This window comes from Trachurus japonicus, chromosome 1 (assembly GCF_045865225.1).
Source record: "Trachurus japonicus isolate A0001 chromosome 1, Traja_1.0".
NCBI classification, from domain to species: domain Eukaryota; kingdom Metazoa; phylum Chordata; class Actinopteri; order Carangiformes; family Carangidae; genus Trachurus; species Trachurus japonicus.
In genome coordinates, this window is record NC_140907.1 from 20,029,478 (window position 1) to 20,045,086 (window position 15,609).

A 15,609-nucleotide genomic window follows, 5' to 3' on the forward strand; every position below is an offset into this window, starting at 1 on the left:
AACAAACACACACACAAACACACACACACAAACAAATAGCCAGAATAATACAAAAATAAATCAGTAACTGTTTGAATTTGTTAATGTGGCCTTTAGTGGATTATGATGAGCCTTTTTGATAATAATGGCCCTGAATGTTAGATGTATTGATAATGAAAATAATCAATGGTCTTGCAGTATTTCTGTGATGGAACAATATGCCACAGTCTATGTGTCACTGAAATGACAAAAATCCATGTTTGTTTGTTTTGTGTATGTGTTGTTTTTCACCTCCAGATCAGTAGGTGGCGGTAAATGAAATCTATGAACTCCAAGTTACTGTGTGAAGAAGAAAACACTCCAGCAGCACGGGAATCAGGAAACCGAGTTTGGTGTCACATCGCCCGGCAGAACTGTGTTCTCGTTGATCGATCTTGATTTATTGGAGATAATCAACCTTTATCCCCACCTAAAGATGTCTAAAAGACATCGCCTGGACCTGGGTGATGACTACTCCTCCAGTAAGAAGAGGTCTGACGGGTAAGCGACGCTGCTCGGTTTTACATGTCTGCTCCAGTGCTAACCTAACTGTTAGCTAATGCTAGTTAGTGTGGCCAAACCATTAGGTGTCAAATAAGCAGAAAAAGCAATTTAAACTAACGTAACTCTGAGCGTCAATAGTTAAACTCTGCTCTTAGCTGCTAGTACGCGGTGTCATGTGCAGTATATAAACAGTTTTCAGTCCGGGGCTCAGTGACTGGAGGTAACTTAGCTGCCTGAGCTAACAAGCGGAGCCGCAACGTTAGCTTCATCACGGCGGAGACACGTGTGTGTGTGGTGGGGCTAACCTTGGTCGGCGCGGTGCTAACACCTCCAGACAGCCTCTATACACTTACTTTAAAAAAAAAGACTAAAACGACATTTAAAAAAAGACTAAAACTATGATTTACTAACACTAGACACTCGTACCGTTTTTTATCAAATCAATGACAGAACCAGTGCAAGAGCGTGCGAGCTAACAACAGTGAAACAACACCGCTAACAATTATTGTTATTGATTGATCTGCCAACAACAAACACCTGCTTTAAATGAGAAAGCGATGTTTTTTCCAGTCTGTCTTGGAGTAGACCAGTCGGTCTTGAGTAATATTAACATTTATTCTTGCTCTCGTCAATTCGCCTTGTTATTAAAAAAAATAATGTCTATGTTAGACTGTGGTAATGGGGAACAAAAGTTATTCTGTCTTCATTGGTTATTCATATCTGACTTCAGCTGTTTGGCCTGAACAAACGAACAGGCTATAGTTCAAGGTATTATCTTTTACAATAATAGTCTTTCCTTTTAGTTTTTCTGTTGAGCTTTAGTGACTAGGAGGGAGATTTTCTACTGATTGATGTAAAATGAAAGACACCCACTTGAATAGGTGAAGCCTTATTAAATTCAGCTGGACATATTCATAGACTTTTTTTCTTTTCTTTTTTGCAAAACATGGAGGAGTACTGGACTTTGTCCCCTTTGACTTGCATTAGGAAGGGATCTTGTAATGATCAGCAGGATTAGGAAGAATGATGACGGTAAACAAAACCTATGTTAATGTTCTTATGGACACTTAGCTGTAGCTGTTCCTGTAAGAGAGACGGGACACTAGACGTGAGCCTGCCCTTTAATTCCTTTTCATCCTTAAAATGTCAGGAAAGTAAAAACAAATATACTTTTAAGTAATTCCCATCACAAACAAATACTAAATGAATCTTTGTTAAAAATGGAAGAATAACACTCAGTGAGTGTATTGTGAATTTTAAAATCCAGCATAAGTGACTCTGTGTTGTACATAAAGCAGGTTAATGCTGCATTCATAATAGAAGGCAATTGAAGACTTCAGACTTGTATTGTACTACTCACATCGACATCAAACAGGTTTTTGTGAACTGTGAAGTTCAGATGGTCAACCTGATGTTTGAAAATAAAGAATCACCAAACAGACATGAATGCCTCACATCATCAAAAGTCATAGCAACCCTACAATGTATTTGTCTTGTGAGGTAAGCGCTTGCAGACTGCCCACCGTCTGTTCCATGCAACGTGAGTCAGGCTTTTCTATACGGGTTGCTGCTTTTTTCTTCATAATGATTCCTTTACAAGGGAAATGTTGTTGATAATGATTTCTTGCCCTGATGCTGATAGGAGAGACAGGGAACGGGACAGAGACCGTGAGGACCGCTCCAGGGACAGGGACCGAGATAGGGACCGGGACCGGGACAGAGACCGGGACAGAGACCCAAAGCCTTCTAGTGCGCCAACCAACAGCGCGACGCCCGGGCCGGGTTTACCAGCCCTGAAGCAAATGATTGTGCAACAGCAGATCAATCCGTTCACCAACCTACCGCACACACCGCGTTACTACGAGATCCTGAAGAAGAGGTTACAGCTTCCGGTATGGGAGTACAAGGACAGCTTCAGCGACATCATCACACGTCATCAGAGCTTCGTCCTTGTCGGAGAAACTGGCTCTGGGAAAACAACACAGGTCTGAAATGCCATAGATTAACCCATGTCTCATGTGCAGGACACTGACACCTTGTGAAGTGCACACTGAACAAACAACTCGTAACCTTTGCTTTCCTTCTTCAGATCCCACAGTGGTGTGTGGACATGGTGAGAGGTTTGCCTGGCCCCAAGCGAGCGGTGGCTTGTACTCAGCCCAGGAGAGTGGCCGCCATGAGCGTGGCTCAAAGAGTGGCAGATGAAATGGATGTCATGCTCGGACAGGAAGTCGGTTATTCCATCCGATTTGAGGACTGTAGCTCTGCTAAGACTATACTGAAGTGAGTAATTCAGGGAAATGACGACCTTTATCGGCTCAAATCAATCTTTATCTCATTTGAATCAACCCCCGTCTTCATCTAACAAACCTTGTCCGTTATTTCCTCAGGTACATGACTGACGGTATGTTGCTAAGAGAGGCCATGAATGACCCACTGCTGGAGCGATATGGTGTGATCATTCTGGACGAGGCCCACGAGCGAACCCTGGCCACAGACATCCTGATGGGTGTGCTCAAGGAGGTGGTGCGTCAAAGACCGGACCTGAAGGTATTTGTTCTTCTCTTTAATAGAAATACTGAATAATTTGCTTTTTTCTTTGTGAATGTTGGGTTTTGCTACGTCAGTTTTTTTTCCTGCAATTTTGCCTGATAATAAAATGAATATCGTAGAGTAGGTCACTGTAGAAACTCTAAAAGAGTGTCATTTTGCATACTTTGTTTATTCATTAACTTCCACTAATTATGATAAAATAGGAAATACATGATCTAAAGCACAGTTTTTTTTTTTTGGTTATGTGCACTTTTTTATCACTTACAACAGCTTAGTAAGTATTAGAGATAAAAAAAACTAAAAAAAAAAAAACTCTGTTGATGGCTCAATTTGCTAAAATATGTTGATATGATATATAAATGATGGACTGCACACTAAAACATGGTCAGAACTGTAAAGTTTGTGTCCGCTTAGTAGGTCACGGGCTTAAACTAAATACTCTGTTTATGTTTTTTAAACAAAATGAGTTGAAAATAAAAGCTGAGTGGTGTCTCCTTCATGCACAGGTGATTGTCATGAGCGCCACGCTGGATGCTGGGAAGTTCCAGGTGTACTTTGACAACTGTCCCCTGCTGACTATCCCTGGGCGCACACACCCCGTGGAGATCTTCTACACCCCTGAGCCCGAGCGTGACTACCTCGAGGCAGCCATCCGCACTGTCATCCAGATTCATATGTGTGAAGAAGATGAAGGTGACTGCCTTCTCTTCCTCACTGGTCAGGAGGTAAGACTCAACTACGCTGACACTTCAAGTCCTTCGGGAAGCCTCAGTATTGTTGTAGAACAGCAAAAGTGAAATGAACTCTCTGCTTTCAGGAAATTGATGAGGCCTGCAAACGGATCAAGCGCGAGGTCGATGACCTTGGACCTGAAGTTGGAGACATCAAAATCATTCCTCTGTATTCCACGTTGCCGCCACAGCAGCAGCAAAGGATCTTTGAGCCGCCTCCTCCACGGAAGCCCAACGGCGCAATAGGAAGAAAGGTGCGTTTTAACTTGTGGGAAACAAAGCTTTCAGATTTATTACAATATGAGTTTCAAACCAAGTATTAATTATGAGCGTTCCCCTTCTTGAATGACTTCCCATGATGCATCCTTCTAGTTTAGTTTATTCGTTTATTAAGGGAGAGTGTGTAATTACATTAATTGCAGTAAAAAATGAAGAGATAGTTGCACCAGATTTAGCTCACAGCTAATTTCCATCTGTAGTCCCTACACATAACATAAAAAATGAAAAAATACACAGAAAACGCCAAACTGCACCAAACTATCAAATGTTGACCATAGTTGACTGACAGTTGCTTCTTCTTCTTCCACCTAGGTCGTGGTATCAACAAACATTGCTGAGACTTCTCTGACAATTGATGGTGTAGTGTTTGTCATTGATCCTGGATTTGCCAAACAAAAGGTGATTTCATCTTTCGTGGTTTGTCTAATATAGAGTCTCAGAGTTGGTCGGCATCATTCTGTGAAACATGTTGATAGTAACTGTTAGTTTAGTTTATTAGTTTTATTGTTCCCTGGTAGTTACAACGTGAAGCCATGCACATCTCAGTTGTTTATTTAACTGTTTCAAACACGTGTCCAGGTTTACAATCCTCGAATCAGGGTCGAGTCTTTGCTGGTCACAGCCATCAGTAAAGCTTCTGCCCAGCAGAGGGCAGGACGAGCAGGCAGAACACGTCCAGGAAAGTGTTTCCGCCTCTACACAGAGAAAGCCTACAAAACAGAAATGCAGGTGAGTGACCACAGTGACATGAACACAAGGCAGAATGATGCTCCTCTGCTCCCTGTCTTTCAGGACTGTCAAACTCAATCACACAAGGGGCCAAAATGTAAAACATGAAGTATGTCTTAGGCCGAACAGTACTGACAGTTATTGAACAGACTAAAACTGACATTGTTTTAATCAGAAATCAGAAATATGAATTTGACCAGCCAGCGTACTGTAAATGTTCTCAAAAAAAAATAAAAATTAAAAAACAAGAATATGATGAATGACAATAAAAGAACTTTGTTTTTCCATTATGGTGCCTTTTATCAAAATGAGAAGATTTCAGAAAGCTACGAACAAGCTGGTGAAAACTGTATTGTGATTTCAGAAAAGGCTGTAAAAAAACCCCACAAAAAAACACATATTTAGCCTCATTTTCTCTCCTATGCCAATTTGTCCATGACAGATAGGAGCTTGGTGCTCGATGATTTATTGCTTGGTCATGACAATACGGTAGATGTTGCAGTGTATTATGGGATTTGTAGTGTGAGCGCTAAACCAGAAGGGCCATTAATTAAAAGAAAAAAGAAATTTTCTCACGGGCCACATAAAATTATGTTGTGGGCCGAATCTGGCCCCTGGGCCTCGAGTTTGACATGTGCGCTGTAGTTCATCTTATCAGAGTTTTATTGTGAGATTCATTTAACATGGCCACCATCCCTCTCCAGGATAACACATACCCTGAGATTCTTCGATCAAACCTGGGCTCCGTGGTGCTGCAGCTTAAAAAGCTCGGTATTGACGACCTGGTGCACTTTGACTTCATGGATCCCCCCGGTGAGTTGGTCTGCGTTATAAGAATCCTAAAACAGCCAAATGTCTCTTGTAGGACATGACGGTCTAAACCCTTCCTCTCTCCCACGACAGCTCCTGAAACACTGATGAGGGCTCTTGAACTGCTGAATTACCTCGCCGCTCTCAACGATGACGGTGACCTGACAGAGTTGGGCTCCATGATGGCCGAGTTCCCCCTGGACCCCCAGCTGGCTAAGATGGTCATTGCCAGCTGCGAGTTTAACTGCTCTAATGAGATCCTTTCCATTACTGCCATGCTGTCAGGTAATGCCCAGGACTGGGCCGACATCTTCCTTGCCCTCTGTAGCCCCTCTCTCGTGGGGTTAAAAACACGACTGTTCACTGGTGGTGGTGGGAAGAAGTGTCCCACCTAGAATTTAGTTTGTGTGCAGCATTTTGGAACAGAGGCGACTAAATGTCAACTTTTTTGTGTGTTTGAATAGAGAAGCAGGTGAAAAAGTTGATCAAATTTCAAGTATATGTCCTGAATATGTAGCAACAGTGTTGTGATCCAGTGTCAGAGCAAAATACTTATTTCTGAAAATCATTTTTAAACCAGGTGGAATTAAATACAAGTACAGAAAGTTATGTCATGTTTCCCTCTGAGTTGTAGTTGCAGCGAGATTTAAGAAAGTGGCATATGTATATATATATATATATAGTTGTTATTTGAGAGACAGTTTGTTACGGACCAGTGAGTTCCCATTGATATTTAACCAGATTTTTTTTTAACCTTTTGGTCACAACATGTACAGTGTGTTTAGTGGATAGGGCAGGCACCACTGGATTATTTTCATATTCATCACATTTATGTGAATTTTCTTTTCGTCTTAAAAAAAAAATGCATTGTGAACTTTTACTGTTATCGTTTTTTACATAGTTATCGTGTGTAGCATTTCCATGATCTGTGCTCATAAAGCGCTAACTCTATTGTGTCTCAATACCAAAAAGTTCAAATTTTCTGAAACTTGAAAAGTTAAACATTGCTGGTGTCCCTAACACTTTGTAGTTGTGTGAAAACTCTTGTTTTACAGATGTGGTTAAATGACCCCCCTCTCTACGAGCTAATAGCCAGTACAGTTGGGAATGACCATGAGAAAAGCCTGCAGCCCCCTTTGATAGAGCTTGTGGTCCTGCCCTGTCCCACCGCAGTGTCGAGTGCCCTAGCATCATAGGCTTTGCTCCATTTTTCTGTGAATGTTTGACTCATCCCTATGGGCGGCTTTGTTGGGGCCCATACCAACCTTGTTTAGTCCCACAGTGTTTTGTCCGCCCCACGGAGGCTAAGAAGGCAGCAGACGAGTCCAAGATGAGGTTTGCTCACATCGACGGAGACCACTTGACGCTGCTCAACGTCTACCATGCCTTCAAACAAAGTGAGCACCAGTTTGAGTCCTCCATCATCATTCTGTGTCTTTTTTTTTTACAGCAATGGAAGGATTGCTCTAACACTATTGAAGCTGCATTTATTGAGTTTTTTTAACTACTTTGGATGCAACAGAACCAGCAAAAATAAACAGATTAATGCATAAACATTCATTATGATTCCTTTTTATAAACTCACAAAAAGACAGTTGCAACGACACACTACATTTTTTCAGAGTCAGTTTGGTCTCTGTCATTTCAGTGACTCCTCTTTATATTGTATATTTAATCCACAAGGCTTCCAAAGCTTCCCATTCCCATACTGTAGGTGTAAACACCTGTTATTGTTTTTCCCAGACCACGAGTCGAACCAGTGGTGCTATGACAACTTTGTCAACTACCGCTCGCTGATGTCTGCTGACAATGTGCGGCAGCAGCTGTCCAGGATCATGGACCGCTTCAACCTGCCACGTCGGAGCACAGAGTTCACCAGCAGAGATTACTACATCAACATCCGAAGGGCGCTCTGCACCGGCTTCTTCATGCAGGTGAGCATGCAAACGCCGACAGCTGACACATTAATGATGCCAGCAACATTACGTTCAATAGAAACTTTACAAAGCAGCGTTAGTGTTCAGTAATTACTTATTGCCACCACAGATGTTTGTTTTCTAACTTGTTGAGGTCGCTCACTCTGCAGGTGGCACATTTGGAGCGCACAGGTCATTACCTCACAGTGAAAGACAACCAAGTGGTCCAACTTCACCCGTCTACAGTCCTGGACCACAAGCCCGAGTGGGTGCTCTACAACGAGTTTGTCCTCACCACTAAGAACTACATCCGCACTTGCACAGACATCAAGCCAGAGTGGTACGTGCACTGTTTTCTGATGCAGCTTCTTCGAGATGGATCACTGCAACTGAGCTTTGATTGTACATGATCTCACTGATGATAATTAACGCTGATCCTCTCTCTTTGGTTACAGGCTGGTGAAGATTGCACCCCAGTACTATGAAATGAGTAACTTCCCACAATGTGAAGCTAAAAGACAGCTGGAGCGAATCGTTGCCAAACTAGAGAGCAAGGAGTATTCCCAGTACTGAACAATAGCCAAGAAGTGTCCTGGAAACCAACTGCGTACTATAGTTTTAGATCTTTCTGTATCATTGTATCTTAATGTTTAAAATTTGGCATTTTGATTTTTATATTTTGTTTGCTTTTTCTTTTTTTCCCCCTTTCCATCATCAATGTTAATTCTGTAACTAAGTGTAATGTCAGATGAAATATCAGCAGCAAATCTTAGACCTGGCTATAAAAGATTTTCAAAAGGAATATCGGAAACATGTCATTTAGATGTGGTTGACTTTCCTTTAGGGGAATACGGAGTCATAAAAAAAAGTTGTGCTTGCGTTGTTTCTTTAATAAAGGAGCTTTGACTTAATTTCTGTGGAGCTATTAATCAGTAAATACTGTTATTGTTAACAGTTGTGTTGTCCATACAGCCGTTTTACTGTTTTTCTTTTGTGTTGAGATAAGAATTTGGTTGAGTAAAACAGAACAATTATGCAGGTTAATATGGGCAATATATTAACAAATGTTTATACTTCATGTATTTGTTCTTTAAAGTTCTTAGCATGTTTTTTTTGCTTTGTCGGACATGGCACTCATTTTACAATCCAATCTAACGTGCAAATCAAATATTGAGTGTTTGCTCATTTAAATCTCAAGGGAACAAAGTCTGAGGCACTAAATTAAAAGACTTGGTTTTTTGCAAATACACATGGTATATAATTCACTGGTAACTCTTATTACTTCAAGTTTCCCTTTGAAGAATTCAATTTACAGTATAGGTAGTATTAATAAATCTTTAATACTATGATGTTGTTGAATGCCCTAAACACATTATATGATGTCATATACAGTATCAACAGTTATACATTAGATATATTTCATACAGCATAACATATCTGTTAAATGTTAAGGTATAGGACTTAAGTAAAGTGTTCTTTAATAATTTGTCTAATTACAGTACAGACTCTCAACCTGTGGATTACAGGATAAAATGTGAAATCCATAACTGATGAAGATTGTTACAATATCCTTCCAGCCAACCAATATTTCCTTATATAAGCTGCGCATGAATTCACACAGAACAAACTGTTGGAAGTTTCTCTGCGTGGCTGAACATGTGCCAGGGACAGAGTTTACTACCACTGCTCTTCAATGTCCTCTATGGTCTCTGGCAGGCACCTGTTGCGTGTCTCTGCCAGCGTTCTCGCCACCGCTCCCCCGACCACAGCTACAGAGCACAGGACAACTTGGGGCAGTTCCTTCCAGACATCATCCAGTAGGAGGATCAAAGGAGCCACAGCAACACCCAGCCGCCCCATGAAGGAGTTATAGCCCATACCGTTCTGCCTGGAAGAAAGGTATTATTTTAGTATTTGTTGGTAGAAAACACCCCCATCACTTCAGGGTCCTGCAGTGTCGATATAGCACAAGTTGTTTAGACAGATTAAGTGTATTATTACCTTACAACAGTAGGATAGAGCTCGGAGCAGTAGAGCACAACAGTTGCAAAGGATGCTGAAGAAAACCCTTTTCCAATCACTGCTACCACTGTTCTCACAACAGACATATCTGAGACAAGAACATCAGTTAATCAATGCAGGTTAAAAATGAAAATGCTAGTCCTGTGAGTAATGACAGACAACGCTGTTACTGAAACAACATTTTCCCCAATCCTGTGTTCTAAGTATGTTGAAGTGAATAATTATCTTCATTACCTTTAGGTACCACAATGTTGATTCCAATACAGATGGCAGCCAACAGCAAAGCTCCCACCTCGGTGCGCCGCCTGCCGATCTTGTCCAGTAAGTAGTAAACTGATATTTTGGCTGGGAGCTCAATTAAAGCGTAGGTCAACTGAGTGAGATAGATATTGAGCCCAAAGCCTGTGATATTGAAGCTGATGCCATAAAATGTAGTAGCCACACAAAACCTAGAGGCAAAGAAAGTGCAAACTCATGAAAGCATCTGTTGAGACACCTTAATGCATTTTCATCTGGATCTTTTATAACTCTTTGACCAAAACACAACACATCATATATTTTACAACCTAAAACCACAGACCATGTCTCATTGGGAATACAGACCACAATGTACCAGTGCGCAGAGCCAGTTTCCTCATCTTGGTTGTTCGTATCAGATCGAGGTAGGAATAGGTCCGGTCTCTTTTCTCTGTCACAACAATAGTGGACAGTGTCTGAAAAAATGCAAACCAGCATTATTCTGTCAGCCTCACTCCAAACCACTGGAGGATAGTGTATTGATCGTGTTGATTTTTGATGGATTTCTTAGACCTGCAGTGTCATACTTTTATCTTGCCCCTTTGGTATGAAGAGTCAGAGTTTATGTAATATGTTGCCTGTAACATCTGGCCAGGGACAACAGATGAAAACGAGAAACAGCATTTCCTAACGGCCTGCTGCTATTTTTTAGTGGTCGTCAGGGAAAAGATGGACAAAGGGGGTGTTGTAGGGGCTGTCTTTCTGGACTTGCGCAAGGCTTTTGACACGGTGAATCATTCAATTCTTCTCTCCAAGCTAACTAAATTTAAATTGTCAGAAAATGTACTCAGTTGGATGCAGTCCTACCTGGCGGGGCGCACCCAGTGCGTTAGGATCAAAAACAATCAGTCCTCCTTTCAAAGCTGTAGCATGGGTGTTCCCCAAGGCTCAATCCTTGGCCCCCTTTTATTTTGTATTTATATTAATGACCTACCTACTATCTGTGACAACGTAGAAACAATAATGTATGCGGATGACACAGTCATTTTTGCCCACGGGAAAAATCATGAAGAAGTGGCTGTTACACTCTCAGACGCTATGGAGAGAATATCAGAATGGCTCCACCGGACACATCTCACTTTGAACACAGACAAGACAGTACTTCCACAAACAGAACAAGAAATATGTATATCCTAAAATAATTGTAAACAATCAAACGATAAAAACTGTGGAGGTATTTAAATACCTGGGGGTCACCCTTGACTCTAATCTGAATTTTAAAAAACACCTCAAAAAAATGTCTCACGCCTTGAAATTTAACCTCATGAACTTCCGCCACATCAGAAATTCTTTAACATCCAGTGCTTCTATAATGTACTTCAATGCCATGATACTTCCCTACTTAAGATACTGTATGCCATGCTGGTCTCAGGCCAATCATACTGCACTTAATCCAATCAGGTCTCTTTACGGACAGGCATTGAAGGTCATGGACAAGAAAACCAGACAGCACCATCATTGCAACATTCTTGTCAAACATAATTTACTAAGTTTTGATAATATCTGTAAACTGTCCAACATCTGTCTAGTTCATAAAATAATTAATAATACAGCTCCTCCTCCACTGAAAAAATTCGTCCTTCCTTGTTCAGAAAACAAAACAAGAGCTTTAAGATCATTATCGATATAGCGCAGCTGAGCAATTAGCGTGATATAGCTGCGGGCCGCCACAGACTCATTAATTAATGGGAAACACTGAAATCATCACATGATATTTCACTGGTCTTGTTTTTTGACTACCAACAGGCAGACCTAAAAATGTCCACAACACCTCCAAGGCACATCTGTCATTAACGCCACTATACTCCTATGTGCTGTAGCCTACTCTGTCTCCATCACTATGCCTTGCTGCCCTCTTCAACTTTGTCACAGTGATTGCTGGTTAATGTAAAATGCATCAGCACACAGGTGATGCAATGTCACCACAGACACCAGATTTGACAGAGAGATTAACCAGCATTAGATGCTAACCTCTGTTTTAAGAGTGTGGATTGACTCCTCTGTTCCATTCATCATGGCACATTTTTTCAGATACATCTGAGCTTGCTCCAGTTTTCCGTTGGCAATGAGCCACCGAGCCGACTCTGGCATCCACCTAATGTTGAAAGAAAAGATGTTTTTTAGTCCTGAATGTTCACCAGAAATATTGAGCTGTGGTTGGACACTTGTAAGATATAAGCAACACACAAAGGGAGAAGGGACTGTCTGCCCATTGACGGCACATCACCAAGTCCTTATTCATCAAAAGCCAATCATGCTATCCTTTTCTTTCTCCTGGAAGACATTGTCTTAATACGTTTTTGGTAAATGTAATATGTGGCTACAGGGTTTACTTAAATGTTAGACATTGTCAATCCCATTGAGTTTAATTGTTTGATGAGAAGATGTCGATGTCAGAGTCGTACCTCCAGGTCATTATGGCCAAGATTAGAGGTGATGTTACACTAACAATCAGTAACCTCCAGCCATTCACAAGATAGGCAATGCCTGCAAATACTGTGTTCCCAAATGTCCATGACAAGCTGTCGATCACTCCCACCAGCTTCCTGTGTTCAACGTCCACCCACTCCACACCTGTAAAAAACCCCCCCCAAAAACCAAACAAGCACCATATAACTTACTTTCAAAAGATGACAAGTCATAGTCTCTGTAGACCTGCATTAGGGTTTCTGAGGTGATGTATTGAGATACAAAGCAGAGATTATTTACTAAGGACAGTCGAGACGATGACGATGCCAGTGATGCAGAACCCAGTGAAGAACCTCAGCACTGCGAACATCACATAGGATGAAGAAAAGGCACTTGCAATGGCAAACAGCATTCCAGACACATAGGACACCAACAGCATGATCCTACGGCCGAACCTGTGAAAAATATGTAAGGGATAATGTATAGTTCAGAGGTTGTCATGAGGTCATGTTGTATGAAATGTATGTTCCATACAACCATGTTCCATACAACCCGTCGGGGTTTATTTCTCCATAACAACCGACCAACTATACATTATCCTGCTTAGAACACGGCCTACAACTAAATCATTCAATAATGTAACACAAAATAATGATTAAAATATATTTTATTCGTGTAAAATTATGCCGTTGCTAGGGATGCCGCTCTGATCAGCACAGCACAGAAAAGAGAAACTATGCAGGATACCTTATGTTTCATTTTTACCGTCATTAAACAGCTTCGGACTAATTGTAATGTTAGATAAACGACGTGTAACCTGTTACAGGGAGAGTGGAGGCCGGAGTCTCCTTATTTCCACATCGTGGCTGAAAAGCAAACTCCTCTCCTGTCCTCTCCTCTGCCACACAAACGCACCCCGCGCCCCGTAATCTCTTGTTTATGACAGATACGACTACACAAAATACATCGTAACGTGTATGGTAATCCATCGATCCACTGATTGATTATCATCAAAGGCTTCAAATGCAAGAACGGGAGGAGGCTCAGCAAAACAGCGGCCGTGACCGGACATGCAGAGTCAGCCGTTGCTATGGAGTCCGCTTCGCGTCGGGCCGAACAACGCCCCTTAGCCGTGGTATAATGAGCATATACCACGGCCTGTCGTGATATATTGCTTAAATAAACACCGCAGAATAACGGTGATTGACCAATCAGAATCGAGTATTCAAGAGAGCCGTGTTCTAAGTCCAAATAATGTTTCTAATTGGTTGGAAGCTGAAGTTATCATCTATCTTAAAGGGATAGTTCACCCAAAATTCAAATTTCACTCATTATCTACTCACCCTCATGTCGACTAAGGGCTGGGAGAATTTTCAGAGTCCTCCGTGCCTTCTCTAAGTTACGGGGGGGGGGGTCCGCACAGTGAGCTCTGTTCGCAAACGTCATATGGACAAATACTGCTGCACAGACCCCCTCGTAACTCCGAGAAGGCACGGAGGACTCTGAAAATTCTCCCAACCCTTAGTCGACATGAGGGTGAGTAGATAATGAGTGAAATTTGAATTTTGGGTGAACTATCCCTTTAAAGTTGTAAACTGTGATACCTACTTGTCACTCAAACTTCCAAAGGTCACAGCTCCAAACATCACTCCAATGAAGAAGATGGTCGCAGTTGCTTTGTTTTTCCCTCGTTTGTCGCACACCAGGTCCCACTTGGACAAGTAGGTAAAGGAAGAGGACAGATGACTTCTTCAGATCACTTATATCGTTAAGTTTGCCTTATTTACAACTAAAAAAAAGTCAGTCACCTGTGAAGTCAGAGTAGATTTGAAGGTGGTGTTATCGTACACCCATCCGGTCTGGCACAGCACTCTGGGCATGTCAGAGCTGTTGGACGGGTTGAGCAGCAGATCATACTGAGGCTCTTCGAACATCTCACAGGAGCTTAGAGTCCCGTCCTCCTGGACAGGAATACTGACAACAAGCCTCTGCGCCTGCGATAAATTCCTAAAATTATCTCCATCGTCTAGCAAGCTAATGTCACAGTGGTGAGAAGGAACTGCTGCTATGAAGTTGTTAAGCATGAAGTGGCAGGGCAGTGTGAAGCGGCCAATGAAGCTGATCACAATGATCATTTTCTGAAATCTTCCAAATCCATTGATATCAGCAAGGATGTTCTCAAACTTCATTGTGGCTGCTCACTGTGTTTAAAATGTCTTCCTTTGAGATTAAAAAAGAAAAACTTCTCACACACCCACGCATGGACACTTCGAATGAAGTGAACTGCAAACTCGAACCAAAGACCTGATAAAGAAACCTTTGGCATTTGACTTTCCCAAGAGCTGCTGTGTTAAAGCAGAGATGGGTGAATGTTTTACCTCACTTAACCACTAAAACAACTTGTCTGTGGGGCTGTGAAACATTTGTGTTAATAGTTAAAGCACAATCCTCATTTCACCCTTCGCAGAAATGAGTCATTTGCTGGTTATTAAGGTTCAAAATGAGTTTCCTTCAGAGTCACTGGACTCGTAGATGTGGACTGATGAGCTCTGACTGCTGGATTTAAAGAAGCCTTGATGTGGTTTTGTGGAAGTAGCCTATCATGTCCAACTGAGAGGAGACCCTCCAGCAGACTCACATATCACCTTGGGGATTGTACTGCTCAGTTATTCAATCAGTGAGCCATGTGGCAGCAATAAATGCATACAATCTTGCAGATGCAGGTGCAAGAGCTTCAGTTAATGTTCACATCAATCATCAGAATGGGGAAAATGTGATCTCAGTGACTGCTGGTGCGAAGTGAGTGAGTATTTCTGAACTTGATCTCTTGGGATTTTCACACAAATATTGTCTAGAAATTTTACTCAGAAAACTAGAAGCCAACTTTTCTTATATTCAAGTGTAATGTATAGTGGTGGAAAAAATTATTAGCAACAACACATAGCATATTTAAGAGGTTTCCGTTGTTTTTGTTAAATTGGCCACTTTTCATCATTTTTGCTCTATAAACCATTGAATAGAGCCATCATAAGGAGGTTTAGGTCATTTTCCTTACAAAAAAACAAGCTAGGCTTGTCACACAATCATGTTCCTTCACAGAAAAAGTCAAATTATTTACAAAGTCTGGACCGTAACCCCACCAAGCAAGAGGTGAGTTGGAAAATAAACTGGACAGATCTATTATGCATTCAAAGGAAAACCTTTGGCTTGAGTAGCAGAAGGCATGGGATAACATAAGGGTTGATCCCTCAGGGAATACTATGCCAGATAAATGTGCTGCTGTAATTGCTGCAAAAGGTGGACATACCAATGTTGGAGTTAAAAGTGGATAAAAACAGTAC

The 15,609-nt window shown here is 41.5% G+C and overlaps 2 protein-coding genes across 2 annotated transcripts; one reads left to right on the top strand and one right to left on the bottom strand.

Moving 5' to 3' along the window:
- Positions 1-343: 343 nt before the first annotated feature.
- On the top strand, positions 344-8,451 carry LOC146991803 (ATP-dependent RNA helicase DHX15). Its single transcript, XM_085778859.1, has 14 exons — positions 344-519; positions 2,165-2,507; positions 2,612-2,805; positions 2,913-3,072; positions 3,582-3,800; positions 3,893-4,060; positions 4,398-4,484; positions 4,665-4,814; positions 5,519-5,627; positions 5,718-5,909; positions 6,899-7,021; positions 7,368-7,558; positions 7,711-7,880; positions 7,996-8,451. Exons 1-14 carry the CDS (start codon positions 455-457, stop codon positions 8,111-8,113), a joined length of 2,289 nt encoding a protein of 762 aa, XP_085634985.1. The 5' UTR covers positions 344-454; the 3' UTR covers positions 8,114-8,451.
- On the bottom strand, positions 8,148-14,564 carry LOC146991804 (solute carrier family 22 member 7-like). Its single transcript, XM_085778931.1, has 9 exons — positions 14,077-14,564; positions 13,877-13,980; positions 12,569-12,723; positions 12,265-12,433; positions 11,831-11,954; positions 10,166-10,275; positions 9,797-10,011; positions 9,542-9,650; positions 8,148-9,428 (listed from the first exon to the last, which is right to left on the bottom strand). The coding sequence occupies exons 1-9, from the start codon at positions 14,455-14,457 to the stop codon at positions 9,218-9,220; spliced, it is 1,578 nt and encodes a 525-aa protein (XP_085635057.1). The 5' UTR covers positions 14,458-14,564; the 3' UTR covers positions 8,148-9,217.
- Positions 14,565-15,609: the final 1,045 nt, after the last annotated feature.

Coding starts and splice junctions, on each gene's coding strand:
- LOC146991803 (XM_085778859.1), top strand. CDS start 455: ATGTCTAAAAGACATCGCCTGGACCTGGGTGATGACTACTCCTCCAGT. Junction 2,508..2,611: donor GCTCTGGGAAAACAACACAG/GTCTGAAATGCC, acceptor TTCCTTCTTCAG/ATCCCACAGTGGTGTGTGGA. Junction 3,801..3,892: donor TCTTCCTCACTGGTCAGGAG/GTAAGACTCAAC, acceptor CTCTGCTTTCAG/GAAATTGATGAGGCCTGCAA.
- LOC146991804 (XM_085778931.1), bottom strand. CDS start 14,457: ATGAAGTTTGAGAACATCCTTGCTGATATCAATGGATTTGGAAGATTT. Junction 9,651..9,796: donor CAACATTGTGGTACCTAAAG/GTAATGAAGATA, acceptor TTCTTGTCTCAG/ATATGTCTGTTGTGAGAACA. Junction 9,429..9,541: donor CTCTATCCTACTGTTGTAAG/GTAATAATACAC, acceptor CCTTTCTTCCAG/GCAGAACGGTATGGGCTATA.